Below are 17,566 nucleotides of genomic sequence, written 5' to 3' on the forward strand. Positions count from 1 at the left end.
TCGAATTCTTCAGCACATCTTACCTTTCAGCATTGGCGACGAACTTCCAACGACTTGGGATTGGATTTCCATGTTATTTCCAAAATCGTCATTTTGAAGTTTTTCCTCGTCTTTGATGGCAACTGCTTTGTCTACGATAATATTTTCCAACTTTACATCTTAGAACAATTAACAAAAGCTTTCCCACGGACACTTACTATTCAACTTTTTCTTTTCTCCAGTTGGTGTCACGGTCAAAGTAATATTTGACCATTTGCCATGTTCGGATTGGCAGGAGTACAGTCCACTGTCACCTTTTCTAATCTTGTCGAAACGTAACCTATTTATAAAAAAGAGCAAAAATATGGGAGGCATATAGATAACTGGTTGAATAGTACGATGTCGGGGACTTACATTTTTAAATTTTCTGTATTCGGAATTTCTTCCCCATTTTTTAACCAAATTACACTTTCGTAATTACATCTCAATACAACTTCCGCAAATAATGGCACGGTTCTCCTTATGGTGTTGTCGTTTTCTGCAATAGGAAAAAATAAAATTAGACTTTCTCTTCAGAGGGACTTTACACGACATTTATTATATTGAGGTATTGATGACTTCATAGTTTTTATAGTCTTTATAGACTTACTGGATAGATAAGATTTTTATTAGATTCAGGTGGGACACAATTTTCTATAATATTTGTTTTTAAACGTAAAAATGGTTCTAACATAGATGAATCGCTCTTTGCCTTATATTGAAGGTAACATATTACACAGTTTCAACATACATTTCTGTTAAAAAAAAATGATTTTATTGAGTTACCCATGAGAAAATTGATCATTACTTAGCAGTTTGCCCCCTGCGAAAATGACCGCTTATATGAAGAATATTTTCGGTTCGTTTAATTCATTTTACGTGTATTTTGAAAAACGGCTAGTAAATTTAGCAAATCATTTTCCAAAAATAGACACTGTACATTGGATGCTGCAACGTAAATCATTAGTTCGGTAACAACTTTGCGATACACTCGCAAACTCACTCGTGCATTTTTTAAGCAGCTTGCTTCGGTAACTCTTTTTCGACAAGCATGGTTGTATGTCCATTGTTCAAGCCGAAGGAGAAAAGACTGTTACCGAAAATTGTTGCTCAAAAACACACTTGTCAGTTAAACTTGTTTGTTTTATCCCAAAATTGTTACTTGTAATGAATTACTTGAGCAGCATCTAATATAAATATACTTGTGTTATTGTCTCGTTGATCAACCACGCTATTCCCTCTCATCATCAAACGTACATAAACGATAGTCATAACTTAACAGTTTCCCTATTTATTTGAACACACGATGGTGAAAATATTATGACAAGTCCTTGCTGCAAGGGTTGATTTAGTTACGACAATTCAAAAATGAATGTTCCTAACAATATACGGGAGATGGAACGCATCCGATATATCTTCTCATATTATTTTTTTTACGGATCTCAATAAATCGAATGGGAAACGATCAATCAAATAATTTGTTTGAGTACAACAACATCGTTAAAATGTAGCAATTTGTGGAATATAAATTATTGTTAATTAAAGAAAGACTTCTCATTGAATTTTATTATTGAAAATGAAAATGATTCAAATGCCACTTATATGAACAGAAAAAAAATTGAAATATTAACCGATTAAAGTCTCACATTTATGTACTTATAATACGTAGTGGATGCAGTGTGGTGTCTTTTAAAATATTGTTATGCTCACACTTCACCAACACGAAAAGGAAAAGACATTGTTTTTTAATGAGGAAATACCAAAATAAAACGAAAATCAATAAAGTTTGTTGTTATATTTCGGTGGTTTTAATTTTCTGTGACTCGAAATTGTCATAAAAAGTACTCGTCGATGTCGTCGGTTACATTAAAAATGGAACTTTATTAAAGGCAAAGAGTTACACATAACAACCATCATACAATGTGATTTGATTTTCGTTTTAAATTTAGATTTTATAGCTTCTGTGGTTAATTTTTAATAGATTTACACCAAATTCATGGTTATTTTGAGACAGAACGTTTCTATTTTATTCCAATTTGGTTTGTTTGTTAATGGACCAGAGAGCTTTTATTGGTGCGCTCACAATTTCGTTATTGAAGTCGCACAAGACTAGATTTAGTTTCGATGTTTTCATAAATAAATAAACAAATCGCATTATAACTCGGAGCATCTTTATTTTCATTATCTTGATAAATTGCTGTAAGAAGTTTTTGTTGTAACCAGCAGTATGGCTGACCTTGCCGATTTGAAGTCGATCTACGGCTGTGGGTATAATGTACTGAACATGATTTATTGTTTAAATAAAACAATCCGATGAAAATGAAATTAAGTTTGATTTCATTCCAGTGGCGTGCTGACGAAGGTATGTATTTATTTGTTTTTCGACCCGCTCCGAAAACTTTAGCAGTTTGCCTAAATTTGCGGACCTTTCTGTAATATATTATCGAAAAGACAAGAAAAATTCACAAATGTATGCTACAAAACGAAGGCTTTTCAGCGAAGCATCGAGGAGAAACATTCATAGAAAATCCTTTGTCAGTAAAAAAATCCTTCAAAATTTTACGATCCTCAAATTCATAAAAAATCCATAAAATTATGGAAAGTCTTCTAACAGGCTCGAGAAAAAATCAAATAAGAAGAAAAAAAAATGAAAATCCATTCAGAATCAGTGAAAAAAACTTCAGACAATCCTTGGAAAACCATAAGAAAATCGTCAAAATCATTAGAGTATTGTCTTTTTGAAAATCCATTTTCAACTAAATTTACAATTATCTGCCCCTCTATCTATGTTTGATACAAAATCTTTTACTTCCTTTGTTTAAACATTCTTTGTACAACATAAGAAGGCATTAACCAGATCGCATCGCTTATTTTTATCGCAGTTGTCTAAAACGAATGATTTGCTGTTTCTATTCTGGTAGGTTTAAATCAATGAACATTGAAGTACAAACTGTGATCACAAAATTGGTGTTCTCATTCCCAAGAATTTAAAAATTTGAAAATATAAAAAAGTCTCAACTGGATGAAACTATAATGTTATAAATACCTAATTGTTTTTCATATTTTAAAAGCGTTACAATATCTTTAACCAAAGTGCTTGACTATATATCCGAAACTATTTTTCATAGTAAAACATTACATATTGTTACTTAGTAGAAAATTCAGTGTGTCTAATTGTTATTAATGTAATAAATATTAGAGATTTTTTTTAAAATATCGTGGCCAATTGCGTATCATAAATATATATGAAAAAAATAGCTGATACACTCACATATATATGTATATATTCATAAATGCTACATTTAAACGAGAAATATGTTATGTTACAATGTCATTAATTTTTTTTTTTTGAGAATGGTTCCTTTGAGAACTGAAACTCTTTTTATACAACAACGACATATAAATAATTTTTTTTAAATATAATTGCCGCAGTTTTTTTTTTGTTAATTTCGTTGAATAGTGGGTTGTTGACGCGACGCCTCTTTTTTTTAAGAGAGAGAAAAAAAAGCAGAAGAAATACACATAACATTTCTTCGATATAATTCTTATATAAATCACAAAAATAATACATTTTAATTTATAGCTTGCAAACAACGTTGTGAACACTTATTCTGAACATTGTTGTATTTTTCAACTGATCTAATTTATGAGTCGTGCGTTATATGTATATTTGCAGTTATATGTATCCACATATATGTGTCATGCAATATAATATATTATAATTTCTTGAATCGGCATGATCTGTTACTTTGTTAACCAAATATGATGGTTATTTACAAACATTAAACGAAACAGACATAACTCTTTTTCGAATTAAATTTTTGCAAAGAATCGTTACATTATACCGCAGTGTATATCATAATGTAATTTAAATCGAAGGTGATAGTTTCATAAAATATGGAAATTATCTTCCAGACTGACACGCATCAAATTATCAAATTAAATTTTAAATATTGTGGATTTGTGACCATTCTCTACCCCTATGTACTTATTTCATAATGCAAACCAGTCCAGTATATGAGTTACTTTATTTCTTAATTAGTAAGTCCTTGGCAGTAAAGTCAACCAGGCAGAAGCGCTTGATTTTTTTACTTTACGTGAGGTAATGTGGCCATTCCCTCACTAGTGAAGACCCTTTCCTCCGCTCGTAAAGTAAAACGCCATACTTTACACGTGAAATAATTTGATATCTCGTATCACGATGAGTAAAAGTACATCGGGCTGAAGCCCTCGGATACTTTTACTCATCTGGATACGAGATATCAAATTACTTCACTGGTATAGTAATGCACTATTTTTTTCGTTGCGCCCCCTTGTGTCCCTATTGATTTCGGAATCTTTCTACGAGTCGAAATAACAATTTCGTAATTCACTAATCCAGTTCCTATGTAAAGTATTTCTGATTAAAAATTGCATCCAAATTAGTTACTTATAACTGTTCAGTTCGATTATGTCGAAAATTTTCGTTTTTTTTCTATCGTCAGTACACTTTTACTGCGCTAGGACATTCGGTATTTTTGCCCGCATAGCAAATTTGAATCGAAATGTTAGATGTGAAATGAGTGTAAAGATTTGTTTTTCATTTCGTTTGTTAAAATTAGAAACTTAACTCGTTTCATTTTGCTTGAGAAAAAAATATTTTGAAGAAGTTAATTGAAAATGATTAACGAAACGGCAAACATTCTCAAAATTCATAATTTAATTTACGTCTCTTAATGGAAACGATTTCTAATTAAAGAGATTAGTTAGGCGCGTCAACATATCTAAGGCGTTTTAATTACCATCCGAGAGTTGGTTTCTTCGATTGAATTATGCAAATAGAATTTCGAAAAATAAAAAAGTTTGTTTTTGTCAAAACCGTAATCTTTGGAATTCGTATGACATTCTATGGAAGAATGTGTAAAATACAATTAAAATTTTGCTAGTTTGCATATCTTCTCACCGAAATTCTTCCGATGAAGTTTTTACTCTGCGAAATTTCCATTCGAATCTTAAAATCTGATTGCTGAATGCAGAGCTAATTTAATAATTCAGTTATTTAACTACACCGTGATGTGTTTTATGATGCGTTGTGCGAGCCGTTTTATTGTAGCAATAAGTAAGAAAAAAAAATCTTCAAATTAATTTCACTCTTCGATGGGAGAACGGGACATTGCGAATTTTATACATTCGACGCGACGACGGTGACATCATTATTATGAAAATATGAAACATTTTAATTATGATTAGGATGAGACATTAATTTGTTTAATTGATGTGTTGAATGATTTGATTTTAATTATAACTTTAGACTAATTTCTATTTTAAAGACATAAAAGATTTACTGAGTGATTCAGGTTTTGTATATATAATACGATAATGATGATGATCTTATTCGTACGTACGCGAATTGTCGCTTTTTAAACTCCATGAATGGAATTTCTTGCCGGAATTAATTGTGCGTTACGTTTAATAGTAATTGGTTTTCGAATAGGTCGTGATTAATTTGCACCAGTAAGCCTATAACCTAAATACTACGGTGAAGTTATAATTACAAATTGGTCGATTCTAAAAAATAAGAATTTCTTTTTACAAACTGCAAGACAACGCTTATGTTTCCTACATTTTGTAAAAGGAAAATGATTCTATGACTTTGGGCTGCATTTCGTAGAAGTGAGATCTCGTTTTGGAGAGTACACTCGCGGAATTTTGAAAACCGACACATTTTCTGTTTCTGTGTTTTACTTGAGTTTCTGATTTCTCCATATAAAAACACATGCGAAATTCACAAAAAAACAGTAAAACACAAAACAGAAAATGTGTCGGTTTTCAAAATTCCGCGAGTGTATATAAAATTTAAATCGACCTTAAGTGCGTATAGTTCGTTGGGGATGCCAGTGGAGGCACTACATCCGGTGGTGGTGGGTCAAAGACATGGAATAATTGAAGCTGAAAGTGAAAGATTATGTAAATAGAGTAAGTTGACTTTGAACCAAGGAACATCCATTTTAATTCAGAGAGAAATGATCTTACAATAGAATAGCAAAACCTGAATATAATAGTAAAATAAGTTTTGATTGACGTACGACTAAACTGTCTATCCATTGTAAATCAATGACTGATCAATCATCACATTTTTCTCAACATATTCTATACAATTGATGCCTTAAAATGACTATTTTTCGTCAATCAATGCCACACAAAAAGAATCTAAAATCTTAACAGATTTTCAACGGTTTTCTGTACAGATTATATCAACATGTCCGCACATTAAATCAAATGCGATGACTTGCTGAAATGATTGTTTATTTGAACCTCTGAAACATAATTTTAGATGTATTTCAGTCGAATATCTCAACTTTTATAATTAAACCGGTGAAATTAACCCCATCATCAGTTTGATTTGTTTTATGAATGAAAGTAAAAGAATGAAAGTAGTGAGGATTCTGTTAAGCTGCTGGAAATTTTAACTATGGTTTACGATGTTTTAAGTGTAGAAGGGAGTTTATGTAGGAACAGCCAAAAAGGTCGTGTCGAGAAAGACTCTCTTTTTTTCAGCAAATAATTAAATTCGAAAATCCCTAAACATATAAACCGTTAAATGTTTTACTGTTTGTTGACAGAACCACACAGTAAATAAAAAATATTTTTATGAGTCATTTTTTTATAGCCCGAAATCATTTTTTTTTATTTAATAAAATATCAACAATAAGACATCAAATCTATTATTAAATAGATTTTATGTGAATGAATGTGACGAGATGCATCCAAACAGACGAAATGCAGGCAAAATATAAGAGAAATGTTTTATTGAGTTGGAACAAAAAAATAATGTTTTTTCTATAAATAAACATTGAAAAACCGAGAGTTGTTTTTTTCTTTTAATATAAAATTGTCTTGAAAAAAAAAATGAAGATATTAAAGTTTCAGTTCTTTATATACACATATTCAGATGTCTTAATAGCTAAAAAACCACTGCTATTCAGTGTTTCTTTTATTATTTTGACACGTGTTTATTTATTACGAAAGGGTTAACATTAGTTTGTTAAACAAAAATAACTAATGAATCCACTAACCAGATAGAACATTATAAAATACTGCATTTAACACGCAAAGTTCAAATTTCAAGTATTTTATATATGAGATATTTCCGAAATGTATTATCTTAAATGGTTCTATTTCGGTTCATTTTATCAACACCAATTAAGCCATTATGGTTTAATTAAATGATGAAATAATTTCTATTGAATTTACCAAAACAAACAATTATGAATTGGAATAATGAAAAGGTAACTTTTTCGTATATGGTTCGAGTTACAGGTTGTGGGTGATAAGGTCTGAATCAGAATCATCCACACACTCACTGTGGGCTCCTCTGCGAAAAGCTCAATTTTGTGTAGGACTCTGATACCTGACTCTTGATAATTTTGTGTAAGACTCTGATACGAGCATGAAATTCAAGTCGAACTGAAAATATCTGAGTCTGAACATAACTGACCTGAAATCTGAAATCAAAAGAAATTCAGGTAAATCATGTCAATTTAGAGATAAACCTGAGAAAATCTTCTGATTTACTTGCTATTCTATTGGTCTTAAAATTTCAGGTACATTCAGGCCAGGTAAAAAAAAATCGATTTAGGTTCAGTTCTAATCAGATTCAGGCATTCAGAGCTTCAGGTTTCAGGTTATATTTTTGACACATGTAAAAGACTTATAGAGAAAAGATTTCAGCCAAGAAACAGGTTTTCTTCACAATGCATCGAGGTCAAATCATGGTCATAGGAATTAATCTCGAGGAACTAGATACTGTCATTGAACGAGTCGACAGTTACGTGTACCTAGGTCACAAATTTAAGTTGGGTGTGGACAACCAAACTGCAGAAATAAAACGTAGAATTGGTCTTGCATGGGCAGCGTTCGGAAAACTCAGGCTAATTTTTATTTCAAAAGCAAAATGAACAACAGTCTGAAACGGAAAGTGTTCGATACGTGTCTCCTTCCTGTGGTTACATATGGAGCGGAAACGTTAACGTTAACAAAAGCTTCCGAAAATGAACTAAGAGTGGCACAAAGAGCCATGGAACGGAGTATGCTTGGAATTACGCTCAGAGATAGAATGACAAATCAATGGATTCGACAACAAACAAAAATCGTTGATGTCATGGAAAGATCAGCATCTTTAAAGTGGAGGCGGAACGTTGGACCAAAAAGATCATGAACTGGAGACCACCTAAAACAAGACCTAGAGGTAGACCACCAGAGAGATGGAATAATAGTATAAAGCGAATTGCAGGCGCAAATTGGCAACAAGGGGCAACGGATCGTTCGGAATGGAAGAGATTTGGGGAGGCCTACGTCCAGCAGTGGATAGAAACAGGCTGAAAAAGAAAAAGAAGAAGAAAAAGAAGAAGAAAAAGAAGAAGAAAAAGAAGAAGAAAAAGAAGAAGAAGAACTAGATACTTATAAGGTTCGGAAAGAACAAGTTAATAAGACACTCACTAAATTTGAAAGGTTTGTTGGACAGTTTCCATATAAGTTTTAGTTGTCATAAGTTCTGTGACCACCACCATCCCACCATCCTTTTTTTTCGTGATCAACTACATTGTTCTTTTATAGCCTTGTCAATGCGAACGGTTTCTAAATGAAAGGCGAATCTGTCAAATCAAAGGATTGACTTTTGGTTTTTATGAAAAGGTCGATTTTTTACTGGCTGCGCCATGATTGTGAGCAGTCTTTTTTTGTCGCAATTCATTGATAATAAATAAATGTTAAAAAAGGCGAACCTCAAAACCTTAAAAAATATAAGAAAATGTGGATGGGTTGTTTGGAATTTTGTTAGAAAAGAAGAAAATTTTCGGACATAACTTTGCTAGGTTACATTGTTACATTGTTTAAAAAAATGTTTGATTTGAAGACCTCTTTCGAAAATAATTACGTTTCGCAACTAGAAAAATACACGCAAAGAGCACTCTCGTATCGAAATGATTCTAGTGACAAAAATGAACTCATTTCGCAACTTGTGGCATAAATAAATATTTTCAAACTCGAAGAAGATTTTTTTTAAATAAAAACCTAAACATAATTCTAATTCAAAGATATTAATATTTATCTAACTTTTGATATTTTGCGCCATTATAATTTAAAACTTTTTTTTCTTAAATTTAATAGAACCTGCGAGAGTGAGTGACACGCGACGTTCGTTGATATAATAAAAAATATATTTGAAAAGGATAAATCTAATTAAACATTTTTATAAATCAAAATGTATACTAAATTGATGTAATAAAAAAGTAATAAAAAAAAGATGTTAAAGAACATTTCGTAAATGTTTTAGCAAATCGAAAATGATGAAAAAAGATGTGTTTTAATTATGTGTTCTCTAAGCGCCAGTCGTATATTACATCTGACTTGTTATTTTGTCAAAACATTAACGTTTATTGTTCTTTTCCGGAAAAGTGATTTAAATTTGTCCGTTAATGCCAAACGAAACAAAACAACCGGTGTTTACGTTTACATTTCGTGGAAATAGAATTTTTAATCTCTCATCGGTTGCAATTCGTACGGAGATACTTAAAAGAAAACGAAAAGCCATTCGTAGATTTTGAACGTCCGGATGTCGGTAATGAAACATAACATTGAATATAAACCGTCCGGCTTATGTCTGAAAATTCAAGAAAAATACAATTCAGTTGGGGTGCTAGATTTTCGTTCTTGTGTTCACATATTTTCTCACTCTGTTTAACTTTCGAGGGCGCTACCGCCACAGTATCTGTTACTTCTTTTGATCGAAGACATTTCACCATATAGATAAAGGTTAGCTTGTTTAGTATGTGTTCATTATTATGTAGGTGGAAGCACGGTTTTTCAGAGAGTATAATGTGCGAAAACATGTATGCCCACTTGTAAAACTAAAAAAAAAACCACTGATGACCGGTGGCGACTCGCTTGTCGAACAATACGAGAACAGATTCCTTACTCTATTGATACAAAAGAGATCAAATATGAAAACGAAATCAGCGAAATGTTTTCTCAGGTTCCAAACGGAAATTAATTAATTTTTTTTAATGACTTTTACATGTGAACCGGTGGGACATACAACTTGATGATGAATTTATTGGCACGGAATTATGTACCTCCTTCTTCCTCGATGCATGACATGCGTGAATGAAGTCGGAGGTGGAAACAACAAATCATATTTCAAGTCATTATACCCAATTTACCATTACTTGTCGTACATTTTCATGAAATTTAAATTAGACATATTTTTCGACCGACTGACACCTCTTCCTTTTTGAGGTATAGTCGTACATTCGTTACCATTTCGTAAGAGTAAATTTATTTTTATAAAATGTGTAAGAGGCAAAGTAACCGCGCGACGAAACGACGACCTCCTGAAGACACGTTAACTACTCGTCATTTCTTTAGCAACTCGCCATTTCTTAAAAAAGTCGTTGATATTAATATGGTCAAATTTTCACTAAAATGCTACATTTTTACTCGGAATACTACAAAAGCACTTTCAAATATTACAAAAATTCAAAGTTCTAATTTCTTGACAAGAAAGAAAACGTTTTCGCTACAAAATGCAAAATGAATGAGTCGCGAACGATATACTTTTACTGCAGTGCAGTTTATTCATGTAGCGTCGATAATAAAAAATGCCTGTACTTGTACTCAACTCAGTATTATTGACCTTATCGTAATTGTAATCTAACAAATAAACAAATATGCAAACAAATTTATATTAACATTAAGTTGTTAACTCAAGATTATCTTTATTTACAATGTGTGCTATTATGTGCAAACATCAATTACCGATATTATTATAAAATTTTGTTTGGCTTTTCCATTAGTATAACTTGCAAAAAGAAATTTATTATCGTAATACACACGAGATTATGTGTGTAGTAAAGTATGTGCAAATCTATGGCTACCGATCTGAACATGTGCAATATTCGTATTGGCATGATATTGTGCATCACATATATATTCCAAAATGAACCTATTTTGAGAAAATTTAATTTCTCGCATAAGTTGAGCCTCTTTATGCGTTCGAGAAGAAATTATACACTTCTTGTAATGAATACGAAGAGAAGAAATTAAAATTTGTTAATTGATTTATTAATTCTACGCATATTGCGGTTTCTTATTAAATTCTATTTATAATTTACGATGCAAACGTTTTACGTGAAATTTTTTGTAATTATAATTTAAAAGAGTTCAACATTATGTGTGGATCTTTTGTTTGATTTGAGTCAAGTCTAGTCACATAAAAAATAAAATAAAACAAAATTGAGATTTTAACGACCGTTCTCTACGTTTAAATCTTAAATTATATGACTTTCGTAACAAAATCATTCGGCAATATGAACTGAACGTATGTGTCGATTAATGTTTTGATTAGAAATTGGGCAAGGTTGTAGTGGACTACTACTTAAAGTGTAGTGGTTGGGAATGAATCGGTAGAAAGGAATAAATTCTACATAATATTCTCACCTCTTACAATTTAACAAGTACTTGGTTGTGTTCGAAGGTTAGTATAGTGCATAGACAACAGTACCTGTATTTTCGCGATTTTCTCAAATTTTCACAAAAAACTTTTTGCGAAAATTCACGAAAATTTGAGAAATTCGTGAAAATTAGAGAAATTTCGTGAAAATATTTTCGCGAATATAGGCACTGCTACACACGTTTTGAACAATGATAGAAACGTTTCTCCTTTATATCAGATTACACAAATTCGACACGTCAAAAACGTACCAATTTACGTACAGGACGAGTTTGATTTACGTGTGAGATGCAAATTTAATTGTGAATATGAGATGTAGTAGTGTTTAATTTTCACGCGTATCGTACCCGCTATATACGCATATATCGACAATGTACGTTCTTTCCGTTTATTTTGACTTTGAAGTACTAGATTTGTCACTTGCTTAATGACTTCAATTTGCGTGATATATTAAAATCTAGTACATCGAGTCTAATATATTAGATATATTATATATATAATATATAATATATTAGATATGTATACATATCAAAACGAAATAACTGTGGGTTGAACAGGAAGAATAGGAGAATCAGTATAATGTTAACCATTCACTTTGAAGTTCTACCTAGGAAAATTCTTGTAAAATATAAAAAAAAATATTTTTCTTGTACAAAGTATAATAAATGCAACAAGAAGTCATAAGATCATCTTACTTTTGCAAAATTTAACGTACAAAAAGGGTTTCATCTACTCTGGGAAAACGTTTTATACATCACGACTGTGCTGGGAAATCGAAAGAAATTTTAATGAATTACTAGAACCAAGTATTAAGAAGACAGGTGACATCGTGACAAGGTAATACCCATTGCGAGTATGTCACCATACCCATTGTATCCAAACTTTGCATAATCCCAAAACCAAAAGCATCAGCAAAAGCTTAATCTTTGTATTAATAACAGCAAGCACGAACAGACTGATTTTCAAGATGCTTGTCAACTGTTTTGCGGTATTAAAGTTTATACCGAAAGTAATTCCAATTAATAACCGAAAAAAAATAAATATTTTTTTCTTGTCTTGGCAGCAATCCATTAACATTTTCATTAACTTGTAAAACTTAAAAAGAATAATTCTACCGACTGTCACGGATGACAATTTAAAAAATAGTAGAAACAAATGTTTGCTATCGCGTATGCCTTCAACATTCGTAATTACAATATATTTGCATAATACAACAGTATTATATGTATGTATATATATAGCTGGAGTATACTTAAAAGTTAACATACCCATGGGTACGAAAAATTGTGAACCAGCTAATGGCCATGTTTATTTTAATTCGTTGATTATAATATTGAACAATGTAAACATTGTACAGTAGCTATCACAACATTTCTAAATTATTATAAAAAGCCACGAAAAAAAGTGGTAAATAAACTGAAATATTTGAAATGACTTTGAGACTTATGGATGTTTTGTTGATTTTGCGTTTTTTTTTTATTCTCAAATATTTATTTTATTAAAACAAACGGAATGGTGACAGCTCGAGAAAAAAAAAACTCATGGATTATATAACCCAAGTCTTCTAAAGAATAAACTCTTTTGAATATACTGATTCAATGCGATTCGCAGAGATTGCGATAAGAAATTATCAAAATTGAGATAGCAAATTAGCATAATAAATATTGGGTTGCGCCGCGATAATTTTATTTTATTTTTTTCATGAAAAAAAAAAAACGTTTTTCTTTTCCACAAAACACAGAACCACATCCTTAAAAAAGAAAACAAAAATATTCTTTGTTTTAAATTCTTCAAAGACATTATTATGCATCGTCTTTTTTTCGTAATAAAGATCCACCGAAAAATAAATGTTTTTTCTTCTTCATAATTTTGCTCAAACGAAATTATATTCCAGCCACCAAAAATAAAATATTTGTTTGACTGCATTGTATATTCACATTGTATTTAAACACATCCATACCATTTACATACAGTTTTTTTTCTTCTAATTCGAAAAGAAAGAAAAAAAAATTGGGGAATATAATCAAATATTTAAAATTCATTATGTTGCACCGGAAATCGCTTTCACGTGACCACAACGCAGGAAGGAAAACTGTTATACCATAATTGTTAATGGAATGCACATACGAAAGTGGTAAGATCGTAATGGTTAGGAGTCTCGTGTGGTTGAAGTTTTTTTCCTTACATTTCTATTAAAGAAAAACACCTTCGTCTTAAGGTGTCTTAAAATTATGTACGCGAAGAGTCAACCACTGTTGTTAATAACTATTTACTTGTTTTGAATTGGGAAGTTATGCACAGAGTTGAAGGTGTGGTGTGGTACATAATCCGAATCGTCAAAATAAACATTAAGGACAGATAAGAGATGCATACGCTATTTTAGCTGCCGAGAACGGATACATCGAGATAAACTTTGCCCTAGAGAGATGACATCGAGGCTATCGTTCTAGGCAGGTAAAAATAAAAAATTTAGAAAAATCATTATGGAAACGAAATCTATCAAACGTTCCTCAAGTTCCACGGGGTGATTAAACATTTGAGCTTGTTGCTACTACTTTTAGTAGTATATCTTGACGATAAATCGACTGTTAAAATGAGAGAGAAAGAAAACTATTATTGAGACCAGAAACTATATGAAAATATTCAGTGACTAGTAGCTCAAGATAAGTTATAATTAACTAGCCTTCGGCATTCTCACATAACAGTCATAACAGTCTATTAGCGATTTTAATGATACATAGGTCGCTTTTATCACTTTGTACTTGTTAGTAACGATGTTTTTTTTACTGCGCGTCGTACTCTTTGTTGCAAATTGTCAATACCCCACCCTCTATCACAAATGAGAGTCTGCACTCCTATTGCAGACGTATTTTATACAGTCGGAGGCAGTGAAATTTCAGCATTAATTTGCTTCAGCTGTTTTTCAGCTGTGTCACACATAAAATCAAAACGGTTTATACTTGTTTATATGGTTGAAGCTGCTACACGTACCCACGTGTTAGTGGTAAAACTGGATAAAGACATACGAGCAGTTTTGATTGTTTGTTGATGAGCTGAAAAACCTCTGAAATTTCACTGCCTTTAATTGTAATAATCTGTTTTCGAATATCAAATAAAGACATAGCCTTCCATTTTCCAATTTTTTCCTAAACTTTTCCATTTTTCCTCGAAATGTTTTTCGAAAAAAACTGGAAAATTAGTAAAACGTATTATCCATGGTCGAAGGTCATGTTGGATTTCATAGTATCAAAATTTTGTGCTAAAATTGTGCAGTCTAACTTATAACAAAGAAATGAAGAAAAAGAAATGCCACACCGCACCATTACAAAATCGAATTATATTTCGAATCAGAAAACTATCAACTGGTAAAACATAAAACAATTTAGCAGAACGTCAAGCCAACAACATTTCACTATTCGATTGCTGTAATCTCTGTATTGATCTTGTTTTCCAAAAATAAGTCGCCAGCAGCACCGATAGAGATTTCGGATATATCGAAGAAGAAAAAAAAAATAGGCCACGAGTGGAATGTTTATAAAATTAAAAAGTCACTAAAACAAAATGTTTACGGTCTCCAGTACCCACCGAAAAAGATCGGCACAAATCATCAACATTGTCTGTGTGTCTACAAATCCTTCATTTTGGCAGTACATACAATCACTAAGTTTGATTTATTTATGGTTATTTAAAGCAGATGGAAAAATTATGTCTTGAAAGTAAAAAAAAGAAAAAAATTAGCAAAATAAACAACATATATATTGACGCCCGTCTGGTGATTCGTGCAATGATCTTGAAAATGATTCATGCATAAATTCTTAGAGACAATTTGAATTATAAGGAATTTACTTGAGTCGTTTTTTTTTCTATTCGAACATATGCTGAGATAGGCCTTTGTATTTATGTTCAATTTATGTGCTATGTGTACACGTGTACAAAGGAAATCGGCAGCCCTGAGCAAATCGATGAGACAAAGTAATTATATTTAAATGTTAACAATCACAAATAGTATAGGGTAAAAGTATCATAAACGAACCTCTGATGTAGTACGAGCGCAATGGTGTGATTTAAACGGACAAAATAAAAGATTTTTTTAAATAAATAGTGAAGAACTAATTTCTTAGGTAATAGTTCATTGAAAAAAACCATAGCGCTTTAGTGTCACACTGGTATTAACTCTCGAATTTAGACAACGAAAAGTCTCCCATTTTTTATTGCAGCAAGAGTGAAATAAACATCAATGTGGTTTGGGCTGTGTTGAAGAAAATATGTTTTTCTTTTTTTTTTCGTAACTAGGCAAAGCGTCTAGACCAGGACCTATTTTTTGTTAAATTCGTAAAATATGTGAAATCTCATGGAATTTCGTAAAATTCGTGAAATATTTCGTTCGTAGTTAAAAAGCATTGAGAAAAATCTTTACTTGGCAAAGTAGCCTCGATTTGCGCACAAAAATATCATATTTTCAATAATAATTTTGCATTTGCATCCTTTTTAAATATGAAAGTAAAAATGTAAAAATGAAATGTTTCAGCTTTGAATAAAAAAAATAGAAATGTTTGTGGTGATAAAACCTAAGTCAGAGAAAACTCAATACTTTGACGAAAATTGACACAAAAAGTTTTTTCGGACCTAGATTACATCACCATAAATATTTCTATTTTGTATTCAAACCTAACGCCAAACGATGTGTTTACTTTTTCTAAAAAGGAGACGAGTGCAAAATTATCATCGAAAATATAATATTCGTGTTCCCAAATGTACGAAATTCACGACATTTCAATAAATTTCATAAATTTCACGAATTTCGTAAAATTTCACGTATGTGATAATGCTCGAGCAGGCACTTTAGGCACACAGGGAAGTACTAAAAGAGTCAAGCAATATCTCCAAATAAATTTCTAAAAATCAATAGTCAAATTTTTGTTTTTAGAAATTTATTTGGAGGTATTCCTTGACTCCCTTAGCACTTTCCGGTGTGCCTAAAGTTGACAAGTCGCAATAACCGGCAACGTGTTAAAGGTTAATAAAATTTCACCAAATTTCATAAAATTTCACCAAATTTCCTAAAATTTAGCGAATTTTTTAAGATTTTGAAACCGCTAAAGTTTATGAAAAATTAGTAAAGTTTTTGATGAAATTTCAAGAAATTCATGAAATTTTGTGAAATTCGTTAAACTTAATGAAATAAGCTCTGAAACACCTATAAAAAAATATTTGGGTATGGTACCCGTGCAGTTCTTTTTACTACACAGCTGAACATTAGTTTTCAGCATATCTGTATATTGTACGTAATTGCTGAATTTTGAACGTAATGACAGTACTATGTACAGCTAAGATGTACTTCTGTTCTGTTACGTTAACAAATATACTGCTACGTTAACAAATGTACTTGTCCCGAATTTGTACAGCAGAGCAGTACATGATTTGTGACAGATTCAAAGTACCATTCAGATGGACAATGTACACTATAGCTGAATGAATGCCAGTTTGAATGTAGTGGTCGTGAAAACTTCCATAATGTTAAATGAGACTAAACACTGCACGAACTTTCGAGACAATTTAGGAACTATTTGTAATTAGTAGAGGGGCATTTGGTGTCTAGCCATCCTAAATTATTAGCGAAAATGTTTTGATGGGATTATTTTGAGTATTATTATTAGTAGTCAAAAAAACACTAATTCGAAATTTTTTAGGTCGCGGATCAACAAGGTTTTTTTTAACAAACAAAATTTCGACCGCCAATATAAAATCGGCGGTACAATATAAACAATCCGTTTCTTCGGCGACATTCCATGATTTTCAACAGAGATTGTATATAAAATATAAAATTAATTAAATAACGCGACACTTACGTGGAATCCGAAATATGAACGTTCGCGAGCTTTGTTAACATAACTACAAGATGCACTTAATGACGATTCTTCTTCTTCTTCTTCTATACGTCGGTTATTCATTCATGCGTGCATTTGTACATACGAATAAAGAACCGACGTATATGTAGAAGAAGAAGAAGAATCGTTTTTTCGAATCTAGTACCTACGTTAACAAAGTACGCGAAAGTTT

General features: G+C 31.5%; 1 protein-coding gene across 5 annotated transcripts in view; it reads right to left on the bottom strand.

Annotated features, from left to right (window-relative positions):
- The window catches only part of LOC119070554 (fibroblast growth factor receptor homolog 1), a 40,445-nt gene that overhangs the window by 6,133 nt on the left and 16,746 nt on the right, over positions 1-17,566 (bottom strand). For all 5 annotated transcript variants that reach the window (XM_037174955.1, XM_037174957.1, XM_037174959.1 and 2 more), the window contains exons 3-5: positions 394-517; positions 198-319; positions 24-131 (exon numbers count right to left, since the gene is read on the bottom strand). In XM_037174955.1, coding sequence (XP_037030850.1) covers positions 24-131; positions 198-319; positions 394-517 — 354 coding nt within the window. The remainder of the gene's footprint in view (positions 1-23; positions 132-197; positions 320-393; positions 518-17,566) is intronic.

Source organism: Bradysia coprophila (genome assembly GCF_014529535.1).
Source record: "Bradysia coprophila strain Holo2 chromosome X unlocalized genomic scaffold, BU_Bcop_v1 contig_98, whole genome shotgun sequence".
Taxonomy (NCBI): Eukaryota; Metazoa; Arthropoda; class Insecta; order Diptera; family Sciaridae; genus Bradysia; species Bradysia coprophila.